General features: G+C 34.4%; 4 protein-coding genes across 6 annotated transcripts; 1 reads left to right on the forward strand and 3 right to left on the reverse strand.

Moving 5' to 3' along the window:
• Positions 1–5,093: 5,093 nt before the first annotated feature.
• On the reverse strand, positions 5,094–5,668 carry LOC118046056 (major allergen Pru av 1). The gene is made up of 2 exons (XM_035054815.2): positions 5,430–5,668; positions 5,094–5,311 (listed from the first exon to the last, which is right to left on the reverse strand). Exons 1-2 carry the CDS (start codon positions 5,611–5,613, stop codon positions 5,109–5,111), a joined length of 387 nt encoding a protein of 128 aa, XP_034910706.2. The 5' UTR covers positions 5,614–5,668; the 3' UTR covers positions 5,094–5,108.
• A 3,681-nt stretch (positions 5,669–9,349) lies between these two features.
• On the reverse strand, positions 9,350–10,248 carry LOC118046057 (major allergen Pru ar 1). Of its 2 annotated transcripts, none has more exons than XM_035054816.2 (2): positions 9,981–10,248; positions 9,350–9,875 (listed from the first exon to the last, which is right to left on the reverse strand). In XM_035054816.2, the coding sequence occupies exons 1-2, from the start codon at positions 10,162–10,164 to the stop codon at positions 9,571–9,573; spliced, it is 489 nt and encodes a 162-aa protein (XP_034910707.1). In that variant the 5' UTR covers positions 10,165–10,248; the 3' UTR covers positions 9,350–9,570. The 2 variants fall into 2 exon arrangements, with proteins under 2 accessions (XP_034910707.1, XP_034910708.1); XM_035054817.2 differs by having other exon boundaries at positions 9,350–9,866; positions 9,981–10,247.
• A 2,664-nt stretch (positions 10,249–12,912) lies between these two features.
• On the reverse strand, positions 12,913–14,698 carry LOC118046058 (probable xyloglucan endotransglucosylase/hydrolase protein 8). 2 transcript variants are annotated; one of them, XM_073412498.1, is made up of 4 exons: positions 14,391–14,698; positions 14,136–14,234; positions 13,755–13,957; positions 12,913–13,434 (listed from the first exon to the last, which is right to left on the reverse strand). In XM_073412498.1, exons 1-4 carry the CDS (start codon positions 14,583–14,585, stop codon positions 13,032–13,034), a joined length of 900 nt encoding a protein of 299 aa, XP_073268599.1. In that variant the 5' UTR covers positions 14,586–14,698; the 3' UTR covers positions 12,913–13,031. The 2 variants fall into 2 exon arrangements, with proteins under 2 accessions (XP_073268599.1, XP_034910710.1); XM_035054819.2 differs by having other exon boundaries at positions 14,136–14,216; positions 14,393–14,572.
• Positions 14,699–23,139: 8,441 nt separating this feature from the next.
• LOC118046062 (probable dolichyl-diphosphooligosaccharide--protein glycosyltransferase subunit 3B) lies at positions 23,140–24,519 on the forward strand. The gene has a single exon (XM_035054822.2). It carries the CDS (start codon positions 23,185–23,187, stop codon positions 24,244–24,246), a length of 1,062 nt encoding a protein of 353 aa, XP_034910713.1. The 5' UTR covers positions 23,140–23,184; the 3' UTR covers positions 24,247–24,519.
• The last annotated feature ends 2,254 nt before the right edge of the window (positions 24,520–26,773 follow it).

A 26,773-nucleotide genomic window follows, 5' to 3' on the forward strand; every position in this document is an offset into this window, starting at 1 on the left:
CTAGGTGAGTTTCGCGGCATTCCGACTTGAGTGCCCCGGTTGCCGAAATTCAGTTGCCTTTGAATTTCGGGTGATCCCTCTTGAGCATGTATGCTCTGCTACTTGTTCTACATCAGACTTTCTCGCAAAACGGCGAAACGCTTTGACTCGGTGAGTTCGCGGGCATTCCGACTTCGATGCCCCGGTTGCCGAAATTCAGTTGCCTTTGAATTTCGGGTGATCCCTCTTGAGCATGTATGCTTCTGCTACTTGTTCTACAAAAGACTTTCTTCCGCAAACGGAGAAACGCTATGACTAGGTGACTTTCGCTGCATTCCGACTTCGATGCCCCGGTTGCCGAAATTCAGTTGCCTTTGAATTTCGGTGTGAGATCTTTGAACATGAAGCATGCTCTGCTACTTGTTCTACATAGACTTTCTTCCGCAAATGGCGAAACGATTTTGACTCGGTGAGTTTCGCGGCATTCCGACTTCGATGCCCCGGTTGCCGAAATTCAGTTGCCTTTGAATTTCGGGTGATCCCTCTTCAGCATGTCCGCTTTTGCTGCTTTTTCTACATCAGACTTTCTCCGTAAAATGGGCGAAACGCTTTGAGTCGGTGAGTTTCGCGGCATTCCGACTTCGATGCCCCGGTTGCCAAAAATCAATTGCCTTTGAATTTCGGGTGATCCCTCTTGAGCATGTATGCTTCTGCTCCTTGTTCTACATCAGACTTTCTTCCGCAAACGGCGAAACGCTTTGACTCGGTGAGCTTCGAGGCATTCCGACTTCGATGCCCCGGTTGCCGAAATTCAATTGCATTTGAATTTCGGGTGATCCCTCTTGAGCATGTTTGCTTCTGCTACTTGTTCTAAATCAGACTTTCTTCCGCAAACGGCGAAAGGCTTTGACTCGGTGAGTTTGCGGCATTCCGACTTCGATGCCCCGGTTGCCGAAATTCAGTTGCCTTTGAATTTCGGGTGATCCCTCTTGAGCATGTTTGCTTCTGCTACTTGTTCTACATCAGACTTTCTTCTACAAATAGCGAAACGCTTTGACTCAGTGAGTTTCGCGGCATTCCGACTTCGATGCCCCGGTTGCCGAAATTCAATTGCATTTGAATTTCGGGTGATCCCTCTTGAGCATGTTTGCTTCTGCTACTTGTTCTATCATCAGACTTTCTTCTACAAATAGCGAAACGCTTTGACTCAGTGAGTTTCGCGGCATTCCGACTTCGATGCCCCGGTTGCAGAAATTCAGTTGCCTTTGAATTTCGGGTGATCCCTCTTTAGCATGTTTGCTTCTGCTACTTGTTCTAAATCAGACTTTCTTCCGCAAACGGCGAAAGGCTTTGACTCTGTGAGTTTCGCGGAATTCCAACTTCAATGCCCCGGTTGCCGAATTCAGTTGCCTTTGAATTTCGGGTGATCCCTCTTGAGCATGTATGCTTCTGCTACTTGTTCAACATCAGACTTCTCTCGCAAACGGCGAAACGCTTTGACTCGGTGAGGTTCGCGGCATTCCGACTTTCGATGCCCCGGTTGCCGAAATTTAGTTGCCTTTGAATTTCTTGTGATCCCTCTTGAGTATGTATGCTTCTGCTACTTGTTCTACACCAAACTTTCTACCGCAAACTGCGAAATGCTTTGACTCGGTGAGTTTCACGGCATTCCGACTTCGATGCCCCGGTTGCCGAAATTCAGTTGCCTTTCAATTTCAGGTGATCCCTCTTGAGCATGTATGCTTCTGCTACTTGTTCTATATCAGACTTTCTTCCGCAAACGGCAAAACGCTTTGACTAGCTGAATTTCGGGTCATTCCGACTTCGATGCCCCGGTTGCCGAAATTCAATTGCCTTTGAATTTCGGGTGATCCCTCTTGAGCATGTCTGGTTCTGCTAGTTGTTCTACACCAGACTTTCTACCGCAAACGGCGAAACGCTTTGAGTCGGTGAGTTTCGCGGCATTCCGACTTCGATGCCCCGGTTGCCCAAAAATCAGTTGACCTTTGAATTTCGAGCATTTGAATCACTCTTGAGCATGTATGCTTCTGCTACTTGTTCTACAGCAGACTTTCTTCCGCAAACGGCGAAACGCTTTGACACGGTGAGTTTCGTGGCATTCCGACTTCGATGCCCCGGTTGCCGAAATTCAGTTGCCTTTGAATTTCGGGTGATCCCTCTTGTGCATGTTATGCTTCTGCTACTTGTTCTAAATCAGACATTCTTCCGCCAACGCAGAAACGCTTTGAATCAGTGAGTTTCATGGGATTTCCGACTTCGATGCCCCGGTTGCCGAAATTCAGTGGCTTTTGAATTTCGGGTGATCCCTCTTGTGCATGTATAATTCTGCTACTTGTTCTATATCAGACTTTATTTCCGCAAACGGCGAAACGCTTTTGACTCGGTGAGTTTTCGCGGCATTCCGACTTCGATGCCCCGGCTGCCGAAATTCAGTTGCCTTTGAATTTCGAGTCATCCCTCTTGAGCATGTATGCTTCTGCTACTTCTTCAACATCAGACTTCTCTCGCAAACGGCGAAACGCTTTGACTCGGTGAGGTTCGCGGCATTCCGACTTCGATGCCCCGGTTGCCGAAATTTTAGTTGCCTTTGAATTTCTTGTGATCCCTCTTGAGTATGTATGCTTCTGCTACTTGTTCTACACCAAACTTTCTACCGCAAACTGCGAAACGCTTTGACTCGGTGAGTTTCACGGCATTCGCGACTTCGATGCCCCGGTTGCCCGGAAATTCAGTTGCCTTTGAATTTCGGGTGATCCCTCTTGAGCATGTATGCTTTCTGCTACTTGTTCTACAAAAGACTTTCTTCCGCAAACGGAGAAACGCTATGACTAGGTGACTTTCGCTGCATTCCGACTTCGATGCCCCGGTTGCCCGAAATTCAGTTGCCTTTGAATTTCGGGTGATCCCTCTTGAGCATGTATGCTCTGCTACTTGTTCTACATTAGACTTTCTTCCGCAAATGGCGAAACGATTTGACTCGGTGAGTTTCGCGGCATTCCGACGTCGATGCCCCGGTTGCCGAAATTCAGTTGCCTTTGAATTTCGGGTGATCCCTCTTCAGCATGTCCGCTTTTGCTGCTTCTTCTACATCAGACTTTCTTCCGCAAATGGCGAAACGCTTTGAGTCGGTGAGTTTCGCGGCATTCCGACTTCGATGCCCCGGTTGCCAAAAATCAGTTGCCTTTGAATTTTTGGGTGATCCCTCTTGAGCATGTATGCTTCTGCTACTTGTTCTACATCAGACTTTCTTCCGCAAACGGCGAAACGCTTTGACTCGGTGAGCTTCGAGGCATTCCGACTTCGATGCCCCGGTTGCCGAAATTCAGTTGCCTTTCAATTTCAGGTGATCCCTCTTGAGCATGTATGCTTCTGCTACTTGTTCTACATCAGACTTTCTTCCGCAAACGGCAAAACGCTTTGACTCGCTGAATTTCGGGTCATTCCGACTTCGATGCCCCGGTTGCCGAAATTCAATTGCCTTTGAATTTCGGGTGATCCCTCTTGAGCATGTCTGGTTCTGCTAGTTGTTCTACACCAGACTTTCTACCGCAAACGGCGAAACGCTTTGATTCGGTGAGTTTCGCGGCATTCCGACTTCGATGCCCCGGTTGCCAAAAATCAGTTGCCTTTGAATTTCGAGTGATCCCTCTTGAGCATGTATGCTTTTGCTACCTGTTCTACAGCAGACTTTCTTCCGCAAACGGCGAAACGCTTTGACACAGTGAGTTTCGTGGCATTCCGACTTCGATGCCCCGGTTGCCGAAATTCAGTTGCCTTTGAATTTCGGGTGATCCCTCTTGTGCATGTATGCTTCTGCTACTTGTTCTAAATCAGACATTCTTCCGCCAACAGCAGAACGCTTTGAATCAGTGAGTTTCATGGGATTCCGACTTCGATGCCCCGGTTGCCGAAATTCAGTGGCTTTTGAATTTCGGGTGATCCCTCTTGTGCATGTATAATTCTGCTACTTGTTCTACATCAGACTTTATTCCGCAAACGGCGAAACGCTTTGACTCGGTGAGTTTCGCGGCATTCCGACTTCGATGCCCCGGTTGCCGAAATTCAGTTGCCTTTGAATTTCGGGTGATCCCTATTGAGCATGTATGCTTCTGCTACTTGTTCTACATCAGACTTTCTTCGGCAAAACGGCGAAACGCTTTGACTCGGTGAGTTTCGCGGCATTCCAACTTCGATGCCCCGGTTGCCGAAATTCAGTTGCCTTTGAATTTCGGGTGATCCCTCTTGAGCATGTATGCTTTTGCTACTTATTCTACATCAGACTTTCTTCTACAAACGGCGAAACGCTTTGACTCGGTGAGTTTCGTGGCATTCCGACTTCGATGCCCCGGTTGCCGAAATTCAGTTGCCTTTGAATTTCGGGTGATCCCTCTTGAGCATGTATGCTTTTGCTTCTTGTTCTACACCAGACTTTCTGCCACAAATGGCGAAACACTTTGACTCGGTGAGTTTCGCGGCATTCCGACTTCGATGCCCCGGTTGCCGAAATTCAGTTGCCTTTGAATTTCGGGTGATCCCTATTGAGCATGTCTGCTTCTGCTACTTGTTCTACATCAGACTTTCTTCTGCAAACGGCGAAACGCTTTGACTCGTTGAGTTTCGCGGCATTCCAACTTCGATGCCCCGGTTGCCGAAATTCAGTTGCCTTTGAATTTGGGGTGATCCCTCTTGAGCATGTCTACTTCTGCTACTTGTTCTACATCATACTTTCTTCCGCAAACAGCGAAACGCTTTGACTCGGTGAGTTTCGCGGCATTCCGACTTCGATGCCCCGGTTGTCGAAATTCAGTTGCCTTTGAATTTGGGGTGATCCCTCTTGAGCATGTATGCTTCTGCTACTTGTTCTACATCAGACTTCTCCTGCAAACGGCGAAACGCTTTGACTCGGTGAGTTTCGCGGCATTCCGACTTCTATGCCCCGGTTGCCGAAATTCAGTTGCTTTTGAATTTCGGGTGATCCCTCTTGAGCATGTATGCTTCTGCTACTTGTTCTACATCAGACTTTCTTCTGCAAACTGCAAAACGCTTTGACTCGGTGAGTTTCGCGGCATTCCGACTTCGATGCCCCGGTTGCCGAAATTCAGTTGCCTTTAAATTTCGGGTGATCCCTCTTGAGCATGTATGCTTCTCTTGCAAATGGAACCTCCCTCGGGAGTTGCCACGAACTTGTGCTCGTAAGTCACCTTTTCAACTGCATCCTTCCAAACACTGGCTTCAATCAAGCTGAAGCTGTAGGTCAAGTTCTCCTCGTTAATCGCCTCAATCTTCTGCTTGGCATAACTGAGATCTTTGCCTGCAAGTAAAATATTAATTCGTTACTTCTTTGTTCAGTACATACAGCGAGTGGTATTTATGCAGATTTCAGTATAGTTAATATAATTAAAAGTAATTGCAACATATAATATACTAACCTTCAGCAAAAGTGATCTTCCTGATGGTTCCAGGACCTCCATTTCCTTCAAGTATCTCAGAGCTCTTAATGTGCTCTGGTAGAATTTTAGGCAAAAGAGTGTCAATTTCAAGGCAGTATGCCTTGAAAAGCTTGGCCGGGGCGACAGCTACAGCAAACTCATTTTCCAAAGTGATGACACCCATTGTAACTCAGGATTTTAAAAGATCACAAAAGGGGGAGAGATTTTGTTGATTTGCAGGATGTTTTTGTGGTGCTGAAACAGGAGGAGGAGAGGTAGTATTTATAGCATGAAATTGAAGGTTATGTGGTGTGAAAGGATCACATATATGTGTCGATGACCAGTGCTAATTAATTCTTCATATTCTGTTCTTGGTCATTATTTGTTTAAATTAAATAATTTATGTCCTGGTCAAATAAATCACCCTTGAAACCATATAAAATTCTAGTGGACTATGTATCCTCTCCAACATTTCGGAAAATCCTAGCACGTCAATTTTATGGAAGATAATTATTAATTTACGACTTGAATAATTCCAGACTAACGGGAATTTCTTCCGATAGTTTACTTGAGTTGTTTTGTATTTACACAGTTAATCAAATACCTTGATCCTTACTAGGAGTGAGTTATTACTTTCCCTTTCAAAAGAACAAAAAGGATTGAGTTAGTATATATTATATTAAGTTGAGAAATCTGAAAATACTTGGGTAGTAAAACAAAAATACTTGGTTTGGTTGTATAGTGCAATTATTATTTTGTAAAATTTTAATTTTTTTAATTTTATTATTTTTTGTATATTTTATATTATTTTAATGTGTCAGTATCAAAAATAATTTTTAAAAAAATTATTTTAATATATTTTAAATTAAAAAAACAACTATTTTTAAAAAACCACTGTTATATTTCAAAATATAGTTGCTCCCTCCTCTCATATGATTGCAGTCTCATTTCTTACCGGAATTAAAAAAAAAAAAAAAAAAACTAGGTCTTTCAAAAATCAATAATGAAAAAAACATTTTAAGAAATTGAGATTGGAAAACATAAAAGTCAAACTCATAATCCCCATATCTAGGTTTAAAGCTTACAGAAGCGGCTTAAATTTTATATTTAAGCAATATTTTTTCAATTTTTATTAACTCTCTCATATATATATATGTATATATATGGCTGTGAGAGTTGAAGAAAAGCCACCGGACAGGATGACAATAGATAGGGCCCAAATCATTAGCTAATGGAAAAATGAAGCGCCTACCAATGCAGAGTATAATAACTTGACAAAATTTGAATAAACAATTTGCAAAATCTAGAAGGTATAAATAAATATAAGTTGAAAAATCTAGAAGGTATTCCTTTTCTCTTTTGAGAGAATTGAAAACGGACTTATAAGTTGCATCATTTTTAAGAATAATTGTGGATGGACGACTGCGTACTGTATAAATAAATAAACAAAAGATATAACTTAAATTAGTTTTCAATCTATAGCCCGAATCTCAATTAAATACCTAAGAATTTTGTTGTGTTATAAAGTTTTTGAAAATTCTCAATTAATTGTTTCATCCATTTTTATAATAATTTATTAAAATATTAATATTTTAAAAATGACAATTTACTATCCATTTATCATATTTTTCATTTATGATCTCATTTATTTTATATGGAAAATAATAAAAAGAATTATCATAATATGTTCTTAATGTCCTATTTTATAATAGAATTAATGATGTCCAATTTTCAATTTAAGTAAATATTGATGTGCTTGTATAGTTTTTTATATCAAAGGATCAAATTGAAATAATGAGAAGTGTTGATTAATTTTGCAAGTGCATGAATCGTAACAAATAATAAAATAATGAATAGAGTATGATCCCACGAGGATTTATAAAAATTATTACTAATTATCAAAATCTTTTAATTTATGATTTATTTCAGGAATCAAATGAGATAGTTTACGAAACAAAAATTAATAATTAAAAACAAACAACCAACTGATTAAATATTATTAAATTCAATTCTACTAATTCTAGGATTTTTGACTTACTGTAACTATTCTTATATGAACTTTCTTAATTGAATTAATTATTTTTAGCATTGACAATTAGGTTTTTCTAATTTAAACATTAATCTCTATCGAGTATCAATGAATTATTTTGATAAGCAAACTTTATATACTCTACGAAATTTCTAAACTTGTCAAAATTTATTAAGAATAGTAAAACCTTTAAAGATTACAAAAGTTACTATGATATTTTTATCCTATAGATTTCTTAAGATATTTTAAACACTATCTAAAACAATTATCACTTCTCAGTCTTAAATTAAATCTCAAATCATGCAAATGTTGGTCAAACATACACAAGCATTAAGTATACAATGAAATACTCAACAATTAATATAATAATTCAATCAAAGAAATTGTTCACATATTCATAGGAACGTTGCATCAAAAATCTCAGAATAAAAATCTACTCCATAGTTAAATTAAAGAGAAAAAAACTTGATACAATGACATCACTCAAAAGCAAAGAATGACAGTAGAATAGTTAGGTATCTACCAATCTACTCTGATTTTCGACCCCCTGTTTTTCTCTATTTTTTACTCTCCTTTTGTGCTGTCTCTTCTCTTTTTTTTGGTGTATTGTAGGGTCTCTCTCTGTTTTTTTCGTTTCCGTAGCTGATCCCCCTCCCTTCCTTTTTTTCTCTTATATTCTCGCATTTTTACCCCCTGCTAAATTAAGAAAGTTTCCTTCTTTGTTTTGTATTCCTTTCTATCTAGATATTGCGGGCTAGATTTGAGGTAGAAAATGTGTGAATGCTTAGATCTGTATTTCTAGAGAAATTGTAGGAAATCGATTCTTCTTTCCAACGACTTTAATCTTGCAATTTTTGGACCTCTAAGACTTGAGATATGGGCCATAACTCGAGATAGCATTTGGAAAGTAGGAATTTCGGGTCTGATTCAATCCTTGTTTTTCGACTTGCTCTTTGGGCTTCAAAATAGCAAAATTGAGTTCTATGCCCTTCATATGTTTTGTAGATCTTTATCTTAGATTTTGAAAATGGTGATGAATACCTGGAACAGAGTTATATAACTTTCTTTGTAACCCAAAATTAATCAATGTTCGGCTTTATTGCTGGATTATGTCTACTTAGTAATTTAGTATCTGAAAATACATTAATTTTCCATGAGATCTATAGTTCAAAAAAGGATCCAAAATTCTAATTAACTTGTGTAACACATCCAAAATATTTCAAAATCAAGCATGAATAATATAAAATATACATGCTATAAATTTCCTTGTCAAGAAGATAATTAAATTGCTTGTCTATTTTAGATCAAAATGTATTTGTATGTTTGCGCATATGTAATGAGTGTACCATTTTCACTAACACTTCATTTCATACTATCAGTTTTAGATTATATTGATGCAAATTACCAACTAATCAAACGATGATGATAGATGAAATTAAAAATTAAAAAATAAAAATGATCAAAGCGAACCTAATTCAATTTTTAGAATTAGTAACACTGATCATGAAATCGGATTACAACACAAAAAATAAATTCAAACACAGATCATGAGATTGTGACTGATTAGAAAATTTAGTCTTAAGAGCAGTCCAGACTTGTTTGAATGTGTTTAAACCATACGCTATTCCAACAAGATTTAGACCCATAGATCATAGTAGAATACCCAATAGATCGTGTTCTTTCTTATACCACGTTGTGTAAGATTGATTGGGTGAATTATCAGCATTGGTTTCAGGGTCAAAACCTTCAACCAACTCTAGAAGATCATTGCAGTTTAGAAAGGGCAGAAATTGGGACTGCCAGCTTAGATAATTTGATCCATCAAGTTTAAGGGATGCTGGTGGTAAGGTATGAGAAAGATTGAGGCATCTGTAAGCTATAATGGCTCCGATTCAAAGTAAACACTTGACGACATGGTGATTTTTATTATGTATTTTGCAAACAATTAATACAATAACATCAACTATTGGAAAGTACACTCGAGTTTTTTTGCCAGTAACACGGATGGAAATTTTACCCAAAGGAAGAAGAAAACGCAATAACCACACTGCCAAAGACAACCAAGAAATGGCCACACTAAAAAGAAAATGAAACATGGGAGAATTCTCGTATTTAGGCATCTGGATTGGCCAAGAAGTAGGCTTCAACAGCCTTGAACAAGCCTGCTGTCTTTTTGCCATACACATCCTTGATTTGATCTTTGTTGATCTCAGAATCACCCTTGATGTAATATGTGCTGGTTCTCTTGCAAATGGAACCTCCCTCGGGAGTTGCCACGAACTTGTGCTCATAAGTCACCTTTTCAACTGCATCCTTCCAGACATTGGCTTCAATCAAGCTGAAGCTGTAGGTCAAGTTCTCCTCGTCAATTGCCTCAATCTTCTGCTTGGCATAACTGAGATCTTTTCCTGCAAGTGCTAAATCAATGTGTTACTTCTTTCTGCGGTATATGCAGTGAGTGGTATGTTGATTTCAATATAGTTAATATAATTACAAGTAATTGCAACATATAATATACTAACCTTCAGCAAAAGTGATCTTCCTGATGGTTCCAGGCCCTCCATTTCCTTCAAGTATCTCAGAGCTCTTAATGTGCTCTGGTAGAATTTTAGGCAAAAGAGTGTCAATTTCAAGGCAGTATGCCTTGAAAAGCTTGGCCGGGGCGACAGCGACGGCAAACTCATTTTCCAAAGTGATGACGCCCATTGTAACTCAGGATTTTAAAAGATCACAAAAGGGGGAGAGATTTTGTTGATTTGCAGGATGTTTTTGTGGTGCTGAAACAAGAGGAGGAGAGGTAGTATTTATAGCATGGAACTGAAGGTTATGTGGTGTGAAAGGATCACACATATGTGTCGATGGCCAGTGCTAATTAATTCTTCATATTCTGTTCTTGGTCATTATTTGTTTAAATTAAATAATATACGTCCTAGTCAAATAAATCACCCTTGAAACCATATAAAATTCTAGTTGACTATGTAAGCTCTCTAACATTTTGGAAAATCCTAGCACGTCAATTTATGGAAGATAACTATATATTTACGACTTGAACAATTCCAAACTGACGGGAATTTCTTCAGATGGTTTACTTGAGTTGTTTTGTATTTATATAGTTAATCAAATACCTTGATCCTTACTATGAGTGAGTTATTACTTTCCCTTTCAAAAGAACAAAAAGGAATGATCAGTTAGTATTATATTAAGTTGAGAAATCTGAAAATATATACTTGGGGTAGTAAAACAAAAATTACTATGATGTTTTTGGAGGCGTTTGGTTGTACAGTGCAATTTATTATTTTGTAAAATTTTATGGTACAATTACCATTTTACAAAATTCCTCATTAAGTTGAGTGGCTGCCTTTTGGAGTGTTTGGATAGTGCAATTACCATTCTATAAAATTTTAAAAAAATATATTTAAAAATAATTTTTAAAAAATATATATTATTTTAATATATTTATAAATAAAAAATATTTTAAAAGATAACTAATAGGTAATGCAAATTGCAGTCACATTAATTTGTTACGAAAAAAACAAAAAATTGGGTATTTAAAAATCAATAATGGAAAAAAGATTTTAAGAAGTGGAGATTGGAAAACATAAAAGTCAAACTCATGATCCCCCCCCCACCTATCTAGAAGTATAAAGCTTACATAGGCGGCCTAAATTATATATTTAAGCAATATTTTTTTCCAATTTTATACGCATATATAAAGACAGAAGCCACCGGCCAGGATGACAGTAGATGAGGCCCAAATCATTAGCGAATGGTCAAATTAAGCGCCTACCAACGTAGATAGTATAATAACTTGACAAAATTTGAAAAAACAATTTTAAAAATCTAGAAGGTATATTTTGATTGGCCATCAACTAATATAATCGTCAACTATATAAAATAATATATAATATTTTTTTATTAATATTAATATAGGTGTTCTGGTCAGCTTACACGCACCTCGACTAATCTCATGAGCCATAAAGTTAATGACTGTAAATCTCCAATGGCTTTAAGGTTTATGGGGCTCGAATTGGTGATCTCTAGATAATAAATCTAAAACTTGACTAATTAAACTATATTTCTCGGGTTATTCCTTTTTTATTTTGAGAGAATTGAAAATAGACTTATAAGTTGCATTATTTTTAAGAATAATTGTGTAGGCACGACTGCATACTGTATTAATCTCACCACCAAACGATTGAGATAGCCCTCGTGTTTTGATGATTAAGCCAAATTCATAGTCGGTTAGTCCAAGAATGTTTCTTTTAGAACTATTTGGCTAAAAGAACAAAATAGAAATGAAAATAAAAATTAAATCTAATTTATTTTCATAGTGGAAGGTGAGAATAAAAATAACAAATGAGAACGATTTTTTTTAATTAAAAGAAGGATATATTATTTTTATTTATTTTGCATCAACTACTTTATTATGCTGTTTATTCTTACATTGTACCCTTTTCCTCTAAGTGGCTTTACAGTGAAATAATGTTGAACACTTTTTAATAATAAAATAGAAAAATAGAAAATCAAGACACAAGAACTATTAGTGGGTTGCCAAAAAACGATATACTGTAAATCCATCTACTTGCCAAATTTATCTATCGGAAAGTGTTTTTTTTTTAATATTTTTCATGAAAAATAAATTTTTAAAAGGTAGATTATTTTCTCATATTTGACAATGTTATTAAAAATAAATTGAAAAATATTTTACAATATTTAGCTATGCCATAAAAAATAAGCTAGAAAATAAATTATTAATATTTTAAAATATTTTTCAAGTTTACTGAAGGATACGGATCAAAATTAATTGATGAAAAAATTGGGGGATGAGATTAAAAAAATTATAATTTCATAAATCATCTAAAATAAAATAAAAATAGTAAAAAAAAATGAGAACTAAATCTGATAGGAAAAAAATTGAAAGATGAGTAAATTAAAAAAAATCCAATTTCATAAATTATTATAAATAAAATATATAACAATAAAAAGAATAGAAACCAAATAAATAGATAAAAAAAAATTTCAATTAAGAAAATGATAGGAGAAAAACAAATAACAATCAAAAGAATGAAGACCAAAGTTGATATAAGAATCAAGTTAAATCAAATTTTTAGAGACAAAATTGAAAAAATAATAAATAAATAATTAATTTAAAACAAAAAATATAGCAATAAAAGTTTGAGGGTAAAATTTGATATAATCAACATATAATAAGATATTTTTAAATTTTTATAACTTCTAGAAAATATATTATGTTCAAAATAAAAATAAAAATCTTTCTAAAACTCAAATTAATTTTTTTTATTATAAAATGTTTTTGTAATTATATTTTTATTGTAGTTTAAGAAGAGAGAGAGAAACACTTTATAGGAGGGACAAAGTGCAGAAATTTATATTTGAATTTAATATAAATAATTGAATAAATTAAATAGATGTGCAATAGTGAAATAGGATAGCTGGCGCAAAAACACATTGTGATTTATACCCATCTCAAAATGGTATCCAAGAAAACGACAAAAAGGAAATAGAAAAAATATATGATGCTGTAGAATAACAACTAGTTCATCACTTGCTCATCAATCCCATGGGCTCAATTTGCACTCCACTGGCAGCGCTGGGAATCTTTCAGTGTCTTTGCAATAATCATAGATCACAAGGTTTCTTTGGACCCAGGCATAGTCCATTTTCTGTTCATCTGAGAGATGCCAAGCGTCGTATTGATCCCACCAGTATTTAGTCGTTGTTGATACACAGGCAGGGTATGGATCTTCCCATTGACAAGCTTCAACAGTGAAGTTCTTGTAAGAAGACACAAATGGGGCCTTTTTCCAGTCTGTCTTCTCTAGCCCTCCTCTAGTAGCCCAATCATCTGCGTTCCAGATACTTGAAAACAGGTACATGGGCTTCTCATCGGGGAAGAAACTGTTTGGTTCTCCATTGTTCTTGTGCACCCTTATTGCTACTTTATCAACAAAAAACCTGCTTAGCGTATGAAAAATCCATGTCAGTGTCACTGTCATCTAACTTATTTATTGACTGGTCCACAATGTTTATCTCTTCCTGCAGTAACTATTGTTTTTCTTGATGTTTTTTAAATGTTGTTTTTATGATTTTGATGTGCTAATATAAAAACATAATTTTGATATGCATTTTTAATGGAAAACATCAGGCAACCAGCCCTTTAATCTACTGTTTTTGCCATTTTCTTTTTTGCTTTTGCTTTTGTGCAAGATTGCAGCGAGAAAACTTGAATCATCAGGTGCCTTGATCTAGCTGTAGCATAGAATCGAAGGACTTACACTATCTGGAGATTGTTCCAGAGAATGGAATAGGTGTGGAACTCCTCGGTAGGGTCGAACCAAAGCATGTGCCTCATTTCACGGTTACCAGTACCATTCTTGTATATATTTGTTTGAATCAAATAGGGTTCTCCAGTTCTATTCCCCAAGAACTCAAAGTCCAGCTCATCTCTTGTTGGCCCTGCCCCATTCTCTGTACACATCTGCAAACACAGATGAATCCACTTTAGCCTCCCACCCTGATAATTTCCTGTACTTACTGTCAAACCAGAATTGAGTACAAAAAAATAGTTTAAATATTTATGAAGTCTTTGATTAAGCTTCACAGCCATGAATCTTCGAGGCATTTTGAGCGTATGGGGCGGTAGAAGAAAGACTTACATAATAAGCTGTCACAACACCTGCAGAGTCACCTCCAACCAATTTCAGCTTCATGCTAAACCACCCAAATCGATATTTATGCTTGGTTTGAAATCCACAACCCGATAATTAAGAAAAAAGTGATTTAATAAGATTGCAATCTTGAACATTAAGCAAGGAATATATGATATATTCATCCCGTTCAATCAATGAACGAATAAAGAACTCTTTAGTTTGCTCTGATTGAAGATTATATAAATGCGTAGACATGTGTGTACCTGTTTCTTTGTCCAATGAGAGATACCAGATCTGCCCATCTTCGGATGTTTTGAAATGATCCTCAGACCACATTATGCTAAAGTTATCCTCAAAAGATGTTTTTGGTTGAGCTGCTTCAGAGGATACACAGGAAGCAGCCATGAAAGCTGCAGCGTAGAGAAGAGCAACCATTGTAGAAACCCTTCTCTCCATTTTGCTTGAAGAAGGCAGGGAATGAGTTTTCTCAACTAGCAGCTGGATCTTTGTGAGGAGGTGATTTGCATCTAATGATAAGTATTGGAAGTGCAGTGCTTCCAATGTGAAGGCTAGAACTGGAAAATCAAGCTGACATTTCATTGTTGATAAATTATTTGATCATGATCACATAATGTACAATTTTGCCCATCTAAATGCGTGTTTGCTTCTGTAGTATATGTTATTTTTTAAAAAATATTTGTTAATTAAATATATATAAAATTATGTATTTTAGAATTTCTTTTAATTTTTTATATAGCACTATAAAAAATATTAAAAAAATTTAATTTATATTTTAAAATAAAAAATAGTTAAAAAAAAAACTATAACTAAAATATATTAACCATGAATTTGATGTGGCAACATTATGCTACAAAACCGACATGGGTATTGTAGGAATTTGATAAAAATGGTGCCTGGAGAATTTACATCACAGAAAAGATAAATGGAAGGCTGAGAAAGCCAGGCTGCCCTCCAAATAAAATTTCAAGGTGGGGTCCATATGTTGTCGCAAGAAGAGGGAGTGATTTTGATTTTTCAGACAATAATCAGAAAGTTCTTGGACTTGACATCTGGAATTTTTGAAGCACGACATTGTATGAAGTTAAATTGTTATATAGTAATTCACTGGCCAAATTTGCTCGCCTCGGCTCAAAATTTATTTTTTAAAAAAAATTGAGCTTTTTTCAGTTTAAAGAAAAATTGTTACGTGTAAAACCAGAATTAGAAAAAAAAAAAATTGCCCAAAAAACTCCCAAAATCAAAATTTAAGAAAAAAGTAAATACAAGTCACGAAGGGTTGTAAGAAAAAAGTGCTTGTTAATTTTATAAAAAAATATATAATTTTATTATTAAAATTAATATTTTAAAATTATTTATTTTCATAAAATTTAATTTAAAAAAAATAAGTAAGACTGGGTGGTTGAGCCTGGATGGCCCAATACCTGACCATTTAAAGAAAAGGCAACTTATGTGGGTCATCATGTGATTCTTTTTTCTTTTTAGTACAAGGAGCAAATGACATATTACTTACATTTAAAAAAATAAAATAAAAATAAATAATGCATTGTCTACTTACCTAGTTTCTGATCATGTTAAGTTAGGGCTTTTTCAACTCAATAATTTATTTTTCTAATATATTTTCATCTAAAAACACATAATAAAATGTTTTAAAATATTAATAAATTAATCTATCAACTCAAAATACTCTTAAATCATTTTAAAAACACAAAATCAAAATAGTAAAAAATTATCTCTCGATCTTGATTCTATTTTTTTTTAAAAAAAGATAAAGATAAAAAAATTACTTCAATAAAAATCCTTCTATTAAATGAAATCTGCTAATACTAAGATTGTGTTTATTTATTGTTGGAATATAATTAATTAACAATTTTCTCTTTTATTTGTTATTTTTGATGATGTTCTCTCTTAGATGTCAAATCCAATTAAAAAAAAATATTTGGACCGAAATGAAAATTCTAAAAACTTTGAGGCTAGCTACGCATTTTTTCTGTACTTTATATTGTCCTTTCTCTTTTAATCTTGTCTTTCTGCAACTTTTTAAAGCATTATCTCATAGAATTTAGGATTCAATTAAAAAAAGTTTCAGGATGAAATTTATTAAAAAAAAATGACAGAAATGAAAAGAAAAAAGTAAGAGAGTTGGGAAGCCCTTTAGCATTTCTGGAAAAAACAATGCAATCCACGGGCTTTTCAATGTAATCACTTTGTTCGTTTCTGCTGGTTTGCTTCACTTTAACCTAGCAATGGAGTTTTATTCAAACTACAAAGAAAAACTTTTACTAGGAAGCAGAGCTTGCTTTTCTTCAAAATAAAGAAGACTAGCATGCTAATAACAATGGCCAAGAAAGATCATGGGGGCAACCAGTGGTATACCCTTGAGTATGTAAAGATGAAATATATTGAAAAATAAATATAAATTATATTTTAAGATTTTATTTATTTAACAGTTAATTTTTTAAATTAAAATAATTTTTTAACATGATATCTAAGTCTTGATTACCAAGCGATCACGAATTCAAATTTCATCATTTTCATTTATATAATAAAAATTAAGTATAAATTTCATGAGTCTGTGTAAATTTTAAGTTTACATAACTTTTATTTGAAAGATGTATTAGAAAATAATATAAATAATATCTTAAAATCTTTCATAATAATTTAAGATTTTAAATTAATTTTTTGACAAAATATTAATAGGCCGTATGATTACAAGATAAAAGCTTGAAACATTGGGTTTTAATGGTGCACATGACATGAAACTTTTCATGGATGGTGATAAAGGGTCCTACCCAATTGCATTATTGTGGAGCTCTGTAATGGAATGATATAGATAGCAAAGGTTAATGAAGTAAAATCATATTATGTAAAAGAATAGCTACATGCAACTTTTCAAAAGTTAAATTGCAAAGCATATTAGAACATTTTCTTTTTATCTATTTTTTTTTTTAATTTGAAAGGTAGCCAAGAATAGTAGTATTTTCAACTTGAACATTTTTTAATTTCTCTATTAAAGTGTTCATTGGGCTGACTTCTTGTGTCCCCCATAAAGTTAAAATACTTATTAAGTGAGTATTTGTTTTGAGTAAAATATTTTATAAAAAATATATATTTTTATTTTTCTTTCCTAAAGTATATTAAAGAAATTGGTTAGTGTAAAATAGTGTATAGTCAATTTTAAAAATTTTCATTTATTAAAATGTATTTTTATCTTATAAAATTTCACAAAATATTTTATAAACATTAATTTATTTATAATATTATCTAACAATTTTCCCCATCATTATTTTAGCACTCCAACACCATTACCGCTATAATCCTATCCTAACTTCACAGTCATCACAATCACTTCATCTTCATTGTAATATCAATCATATTTTTTATATCATTACCCTCAAGACTTCTTAAATATATTACACAAGCTCAGAGTATATAATTCTAGCAACTTTCAATAAAAAAAAAATATAGGAGAGCTGAGAATTATATATCTTCAATAATAAATGGGCACTTTGTTGAGTTTTAGTGTTTTTAAAATGAATGGGATAGCTGAGATTTATCTCTCTCTCCAAATGTTCTTGTTTCTGCAACTGAAAAATAGAATTGGTCAATGGTCCTCATGCATGCGTGTATCATAGATAAAGGTATATACTATATAATATTACTTAAAAAAAAAAAAGATATTTACTTAAGTATATGATAATCTTCACATCCATCAAATAGGATTTTTTATAAGTACTAGCCAAAGTTATCTTGATCTACTAAGCACCAAGTGTACATTGACTGGAGAGAATGAATGAGATTGTTAGGACTAATAAATTAACTGACTATCAAATCCGAAAACATTGTTCTTAAGCTACTTAATGGTTGAGACTTTATCGATTATTGCCACCATTTTATTAACTATATAGTTATAATTGAGATCAGAACCCCAACCCAATTGTATTTGTAATCCCCAACCCAATTGTATTTGTAATCATTAGTATCATCGATTAGTTATTTTTAACAATTTTAACAAGGATGGGCTAAATTAGAAAACTATAAGAGTGAAGCTAAGGCAACAAAAAGGTATCGACTAGTTATTTGTTAATTTAGCGGGATGGGGTGTTATATTTGTATCAAAACCGGGTTTATTGGCTATTGGTGATGCTAATGGGGTTGTTGGACTCCTTAAATGGGATGGATTGTAATATCCCACATTAACGGGTGAGGACTTGGGAGAGAGTCTTATATGAGCATTCTCACCTTGGCTAGTAAGACACGTATTAGGGTCATGTGTGGCTGCCAAGAATAAATTCGTGAGGCCTGTAGGCTAAAGCGAACAATATCTTGCTAGCAGAGTGGGGTGTTACAATAAGTTATTTAAAAATACATAGTATTTTATAATCTTCTAAAATATTATATTATTCAAAACTAATTAAACTAAATGATAGTTCAAAAATTTTCATCAGTAATTAAAACAAAAACAATAATTTATAATACTCATTACATTGTCAAAATTCAAACTTAATTAAAACAAGGTAATAATGAAACGTCTAAAACATTGAAAACAAAACTAAAAGGGAAGTCTCACAAAACAAGTAAGGCATACTGATAAAAATTGAAAAAGTATGAACACTCAACAGAGTTCACCTGCTAACAGAAACTAAGAACCTGAAATAATATTAAAAATATGGAATGAATTCAAGCAACTTAGTGAGGAAATAACATTTAATATATATTTTAGATATTAATAGTTTGCAAGTCGATTTATCTTGATATATATATATATATATATATATATATATTATCATAAAATAGTGGAATGTATATTAGAGATCAGATGACACTCATAGATAACCACCGTGGAAAGGATCAATCGCCATATGTTGGTGTCTCTTTTCACCAGCTACGCATACAAAATATTATATTTACATAGACTAACTAATCTTCGTTAACATGGAGTTACTAAAAAGTTATATATCAAGGCATAATATATATTTATATAATTATCAAAGTAATGAATATCATATCAAAATCAAGTTGGGGCTTTTGATTATAAGAATAAGAAAAAGGGATTAGATGGCTTTAGTTTGTGAAAATGGTGACCGGAAGAGTTTAGCACTTAAATTTAAGATATACAAGTTGAGAGGGAAACGAGAAAACGACGAGAGAGAAAGAAAGATAATATTTATACTATAAATGGACTATATAAAATATATGTGTTGGGTTGAATTGATTGAGTTTCAAAAATCTTGACCCATCTTCCAACTCATAATGTTTAATTTTTAGATTTTTTAACCAATTATCATTTATAATAATTATATTATTTGATTTTAACGAATTAATACAAATATTATGAATAGATAGATTTTCTCTTAACATCTTAACACCCCTGGACGGAACTAGGTTTCACTTCTCTAAAAACCTTAACCTCACTACAAAACCAACTCCTTTATCTCTTTTACAAAATCCTCCACGAAACATAAACTAACCCTCAAATTTCTCTATACCTTTTAAATTGAGTCCAAATCAATAGGTATTAGACATTACATTTTATTTTTTTTTCTTCAAATTTTTTAATATTTTTTAGATTATTTCAATATACTTATGTTAAAAATAAATTTTTAAAAATAAAAACAATATATATTATTTTGATATATTCCATGTTAAAAACATTTTAAAAAATAACTGTCATCAAACTCTCAACATGGTAATCTTAAACAAGAACTTAAATCCTAATGTTACCTCATCAATGTCTGTGTCAATTCAGGTCTCACTCAACCTGTGAGACCCACTTCGGGTTCTTTGGTGAAAACACATCATGTGTCCTTGGAGAGGCCATGATTGATTCTTTTAGAGGTAAGAGTTTAAAGTCCGATGCTTTAAGTTTTGTTCTTGAATGTTTTTCACGGACGGGTGTTCATGGAAAGTTTAGAGATGTATAGGAAGATGAGGGGTGATGGATTTATTGCTTCTGGTTGTGCTTGTAATGCAACTCTTGATGTTTTGCGTAGAGAAAATGAGATTAATTTAGCTTGGTGTTCTTATTGTGTCATGATTACAGATGGGGTTATGCTTGATAAGTCAACTTCTTCGTTGATTGCACAGATTCTTCGTATAGATATAAATTATATAATGCTGTAGTAAAAGAGGTGATTTTGAAGCTGCGTTTGAGAGGTTAAATCAGATGTGAGAGAGGGAACTTGACCCTGTTTTGGTACTCATACCATAATACTTGATGCTGCTTGTAAACATGGGAATGATGAAACTTGAATCTTCCTTAATTTATCAACCGAGCTGATGCTAATATTTCCCTCCATTGATCTTCCCATTAATTGAAGTTCCAATTCCCGCTATGGTGCTCTACTATAATTGCCAGTATGAGCATGCTGTTATTTTGCTATAGTGCTGCATTATTGTCTGCTGAGAGCATGTTTTACGAGATGTTCGTAGGCAAATTACATGACATTTTTTCCCTCTCTCAAAAAAGTGAAGAACTTCAGATACCTCGAAGGTAGCCAGCCATGTTGCCAGTACCATATACGATCGAGCTTCTCGATGGTTAATTTAGTGTAAGAAGAGAGGATTTACAGAAAGGAAGAAGATAGGGTTGATGAACTTAACGAGTCGATAGTGCAAGTTTTATGAAAACAGTCTGCTGGCCTTCCTGCCCACAGGAACTGAGAAAAGCTTTGAAACCACACCATGAATTCGACTCCGTTTGTTTGCGTGGTTACTTCTATGTTTGATTCAACCACAACAAAACAAACATTTGATAGCGCTCCAAAACATAATTTATTTCTGGTGGAGCCAATTGAGTTTGCGCTTAAAACGCAGTTAAATTGAAAGCAACTCTCAGCTACTTTCTTCTTCCTCTGTACTCTGCACTGTTCATAAGTGAACAATGCTTTTTTTTTTTTTTTTAAAAAAAAAAAAAAACCAAACTAGTGTAATGAATTTATTAATTCACTCGTACTGTTCACATGAATAGTTTTTTTTTTTTTAAAAAAAAACTAGTTTAGAGTGAATTAAATTTATTTGCATTGTAATCTCAATTTTATTCATGATAATATTTTACCAAATTTTATTGCACGCTCAAAAAATCATGAAAACTGTAGTTTTTTTCGAATAAATTTTAAACGTAATGGAATTATAAATAGTTTAATGGAACAATAAAAAATAAAAAATATTATTTATTTTATGATGTAATAGTAGTAGTTAAATATATAATATTTAAATTTGAAACCATATATATATAACTTTAATTTAAAAAAGCATTATTAATTAAACACATTAAACTATTTTTTATTCAACCTCAATTTTAACCACAGTTTTAACCAAACATATATAAATATCAAACCAACTTCAACTAAAAATATTTTTTATAATATAACTTTTTTTAAACCACAACCACAAAAGCTACCGCAATACCAAACACCTTGAAGATGTTGTTTAAACCTGATGAAACAACAGCTGCATATGTTTTTTTTATTAACGTGGGTGTTCGAATCAGTTTAAGCGTATCTTGACTAATTCAACGACACCTCGACTAATCCAATGGGCCCTGAAGTTAACAACCATATAAGCCTTCAATGGCTCTGAGGTTTGTGGGACTCAAACTGGTGACCTCTAGGGAGCAAACTCAGAACCTGGTCAGTTGAGTTACACCCCTTAAGGTTGCTACGTATTTTTTTTATAAAGATGCATTGATACTACAAAATGATATAAATTATATCTTGAAATCTTATTCATGTTTTTAACATGGTATCGAAGTTTTTATAATTAAGGGGTTACAAGTTCAAATCTCATAATGTGGAATTCTTACCACTAAACTACAGCCACAAAGAACTTGAAATCTGCACAGCAGGTTTTGAGTTCAAGTCAAGGCGTGCACTTCTTGTAGGAGCCTGGGACAGCCAGGGTTTTATTCACTCACCTAGGCCCACAAAGTGCGCTTTTTGGGAAGTGGGGTTTCCTCGAATAAAAAAAAAAGTCCCCAAGAGGCGTAGCGTGATGGCAAAGGACTTGAGATCTGCACAGCAGATCTCGAGTTCGAGTCAGGGCGTGCACCTCTTGTAAGAACCTGGGACAACCAGGGTTTTACTCACTTACCTAGGCCTACAAAGTGCACTTTACAGGGGATGAAGTTTCCTCGAATCCAAAAAAAAAAAAAAAAAAAAAAAAAGTTCAAATCTCATAATTCTTATTTATTTGATAAAAATCAAGTATAAAATAATATAGATATGTATAAATTTTAAGCTCTCAATTTGCAACCTGTTTATAACGATGAATGTAGCCACCATTTTACATTAAAGTTCATATGTTTTTAAGTTATTTTTTATTTAAAAATAATAAAATTAATTTTTAAAAATATTTTTTAATTTTTTTAATTTGCTATATTTTTTAGATGAAATTTTTTAAAAAAATTTATCAACTAAGTAAAATATGTTAGAGTAGGGTTAAAGGTCTTCCTTCCATAATTATATAAAAAAGTATTCTATATTCTTTATGCATCTTATATTCAATTATTAGTCACTATAAAATTAATTATAATTGATCTACCAGATAACTTGTTGATTCATAATTTGATTAGTATTTATTCTGAATCCTTTTTTCTTATCAAAATAATGTTAAAAAAAAAACCTGTAAATAATAATATTTTTATTTAAAAAAAAACTCTCTTAACTTATATTATTTCAATTTTTTTTAAATATATACAAACTGATATAAAAAAATATTTAATATTGTGAAATTAATATAGTTTTTAAAAATATTTTTTTATTTTTAATATTGATACACAAAAGTTTTAAAAAAATATTATAAATTAAAGATTTAATATTTTTTAATATAAAAAAACTTATGAAAACCATACACACTCTCATACAGTCGAAAGGTGTGCCTAATCAATTCGTTTACTAAAAGGCACCAATAAGAAACAAAGAAGTGAGTCACAAATTCACACTTGTCACCTTCTCATTGGCCGCTCTACACTCCCTTAAAAAACCCAAACGTCTAAGTCTTCCCCTCTCCACCTCGCTTCTCTCCCCCGCTTTCCAAAATGGCGATCTCACCAGCTCTCCTCCTTCCTCTCCTCCTCTTCACAGTCTTCCTCTCCGTCTCCCTCCACCACTCCACCGCCGACTCCTACTCCGACTCCGACTCCGACTCCGAGACCTCCGACCTAGTCACCGAACTCCTCTACCTCCGATCTCAATCCAAATCCGGCGTCATCCACTTAAACGACCACATAGTCTCCCGTTTCTTAACCTCCACCAAAACCCCTCGCCCTTACTCTCTCCTCATCTTCTTCGACGCTAAACACCTCCACTCCAAAACCGAACTCCACCTCCAAGATCTCCACACAGAATTCTCCCTCTTATCCTCCTCCTTCATCTCCAACAACGATGCGTCGTCTGCCTCCTCCCTCTTCTTCTGCGACGTCGAATTCAAAGAATCCCAGAACTCATTCGCCCTCTTCGGCGTCAACTCCCTTCCCCACATCCGTCTTGTGGGGCCCAATGTCAAGAATCCGAAGGATTCAGAGCAGATGGACCAAGGTGATTTTTCGCGGATGGCGGAATCAATGGCGGAGTTTGTTGAATCCAGGACAAAATTGACTGTGGGTCCCATTAATCGGCCGCCGATGTTATCCACCAATCAAATCGCTTTCTTGGGAGTGATTTTGTTGATCTGGGCCTTCTTTTTTATCAAGAAACTTCTCACTAAAGACACTTTCTTGCATGATTGGAAAGTTTGGCTGCTCGGCGCAGTGTTTGTTTACTTTTTTAGTGTTTCTGGTGCTATGTTTAATATAATTAGGAAAATGCCAATGTTTTTGGTAGATAGGAATGATCCGAATAAGCTGGTGTTTTTCTATCAAGGGTCTGGAATGCAGTTAGGAGGGGAAGGTTTTGCGGTCGGATTTTTGTATACGATTGTTGGCTTGTTGTTGGGTGTTGTTACTCATGTTCTTGTGAGAGTGAAGAATAGGACGGCGCAGCGGGTTGTTATGGGTGTTTCGTTGGTTATTTCGTTTTGGGCTGTGAGGAAGGTTGTTCATTTGGATAATTGGAAGACTGGTTATGGTGTTCATGCGTTCTGGCCTACAAGTTGGAGTTGAAGAAGTTGTTTTGAGTTTGGAGGGTAAGAGGTTATGAACATTTTGTTGCTTTTGTTGAAGTCAGCTGGTATAAGAATCTGATGTATTGGTGTACCTTTACAAGAATATTAGTACTGAGTAATGCTTGTTTTTACGCAATGTAGCTATTTGCTAAAGGATTTTGTTTAGGGCGATTGGAATTTTAATTAGTTTACCCTTAAAATGATTCTGATATGCTTTGAACTGAACTTGAAATTACAATATAAGTGGCATGAAATTCCAGGAGTTTTTTTATTGCGATGGAAATTTTGATTAATGTGGTTGTGTAGTTGTTTGAATAGCTAGCTTATGCTGGCGACAAGCTTCTTGCTTTTAGATATAATGGTTGTTTTATATTTGCTTGAAAGGAAATGTAGCTATATGTTTAGTAAAATTAATTGTTGTATAATCTTGACTGTAAAAACTAATTATTCTGTGAATGAATGGCCATTTATTGTGGGATCCAAATGGCTATGTTAAGGAAATACCTGGAACTTCATTGTAAAAGGTTTTGGGCTATGCAGAGTTGATGTTATAGTTGTTTCCTTTCATTTTTTTAAAGACATATGCTCAATTTCTGCTAGTAAGATTGGTGCCTCCCTATTGCATATGCAAGCAAGTACTTGAAAAGGATTTTAGGTGCTAGACGCAACTTACTGGTATTTAGACAATCCATGAGCTGTAAGGTTGGTGTAGCTGCCGGATGATGACAGGGTTTTACTTTGTACAGTTCATCATTCTACAAGTTTCTGTCTGGTTTAGGTACAGAAGCCAGCTTTTGCCATTGCTTGTCATTAGTTTGTGTTTCTGTTAGTATTATCCATTTAAGAAGCATATGAAGCTCTCTTTTCTTGTTGATTATGAAGTTTTTGGAAGAACAGGTGCTTAGTTCCATGTAGTTTTAAATTTTACATGTCTGTAGATGATGTAATAATGAAAAGAGATTGGGGGGGTGGGGGGTAGGCAAAGACTGTTGTCTTTGCCTATCTTGAAAGGAGCGTGAGAGACCATTCATAAGGTTGTTGGAAGTGAAGACATGGGTTCTGAGGTTGTCGAGCTGTGAAGTATGATTCGTATATTAGTTACATTTGGAATTGGGTACTGATTAATGTTGATTTTGCACAAAGAAGCTGTCTGCCAAAACAAAATGGTGATCCCTTGTAATTTTGCTGGCTGTTGTAACTTTTATTGGTATAACTTTAATATGATTGAGAGCATTCTTAGAACTCAACTTGAGATTTACATGGGATGAACGATGACTGCCAAAAACTAAAGATGCTATTCTCACATGGATGACTAGCAATTTGACATAGGTGTGAAATGTTGTATTCATTGAGAATTCCAGGCACTTCATTGTCATATATTTTGAGTTGCCCCTATAATTTTGGTTTATGATTAGTTGACATTGAATGATGGTCATTTTCTTTTGTATTTTAAATTGCTCTAAGCTTAATTCCTTTAACTATATCTTCAGTGTCCTGTTGCATCATGCATGCACAAGCTTGAATTTTAACTTTTGGAGTTAGATGCATGTAGGAACACTAGCTTTGGCTAGTTGATAGTTGACTATAGGATTTGAAGGTTTCTATGCAACTTAAGTACATAGCTCTGCTTTAGTTTCTTGAGTGTGGTTTGTCTTTTGGATTTCCTAGAATGGTACATTTGAATATATCTATGCATCTTAGAGATATAAGCCTGTTTTTGTTTCCTGAGCTGGGTCTGTCTTTTGCATTTCCCAGAATGACGCATAAGAAGTTTGGGAAATTGAATTCATACTGTACTTTAGAGCTCGGGTGAGATTATGAAGTTTATCAAAAAAAAAAAAAAACTTGTTGCTTAGATTCTCTGGTTCAAACACATCCCGTGTCAATTGTTGGAATAGCCATGCTTTATACTTCTAGAGGTAAAAGTTTAAAGTCTGATTCCTTAAGTTTTGTTCCTAAATTTTTTTCACACAAAGGTATAAGGGTGAAGAGTAAGGTCAAGCTTGAGTTGGAGAGCTAAAGGGCTATGATGTCATTGTTAAACTAAATTGATGTTGAAGTGTTGATGTATTAGTTCACCTATAGATGAATATAATTACCGATTAATGTTTTTTTGTGCAATATAGCTGTGTGCTAATGGATTTTGTTACAGTGATTGGAATTTTGATTAGCTTATGCTTAAATGGGATTCTGGTATTCTTTGAACTGAAAATGGAGTAGGCTATCTGCATGGGCTAATGGGTGTCAGGGAGTGTTCTATGTGCCTTGAGCTGAAAAAATCGAGTAGGTTATCTGCATGTTTCTCATTCATTCCTGTTGTTCTAACTTTGGGGAAAACATTTTATCCTCTAAATGATATTGTCAGCTTGCTTTGTTGAAAGACTTGAATTTGAAATCAAGCTTTGTTATTAAGGGTGTTGGATGCATCATTCCTACGTAAATTCTCTTCAATTGAACTGTTTCCAAATTGATGCTAAATATCCATGTTAAATGCGTACATTTGTCTTGGAATAGAATTCATGGAA

This window comes from Populus alba, chromosome 11 (genome assembly GCF_005239225.2).
Source record: "Populus alba chromosome 11, ASM523922v2, whole genome shotgun sequence".
Lineage (NCBI taxonomy): Eukaryota > Viridiplantae > Streptophyta > Magnoliopsida > Malpighiales > Salicaceae > Populus > Populus alba.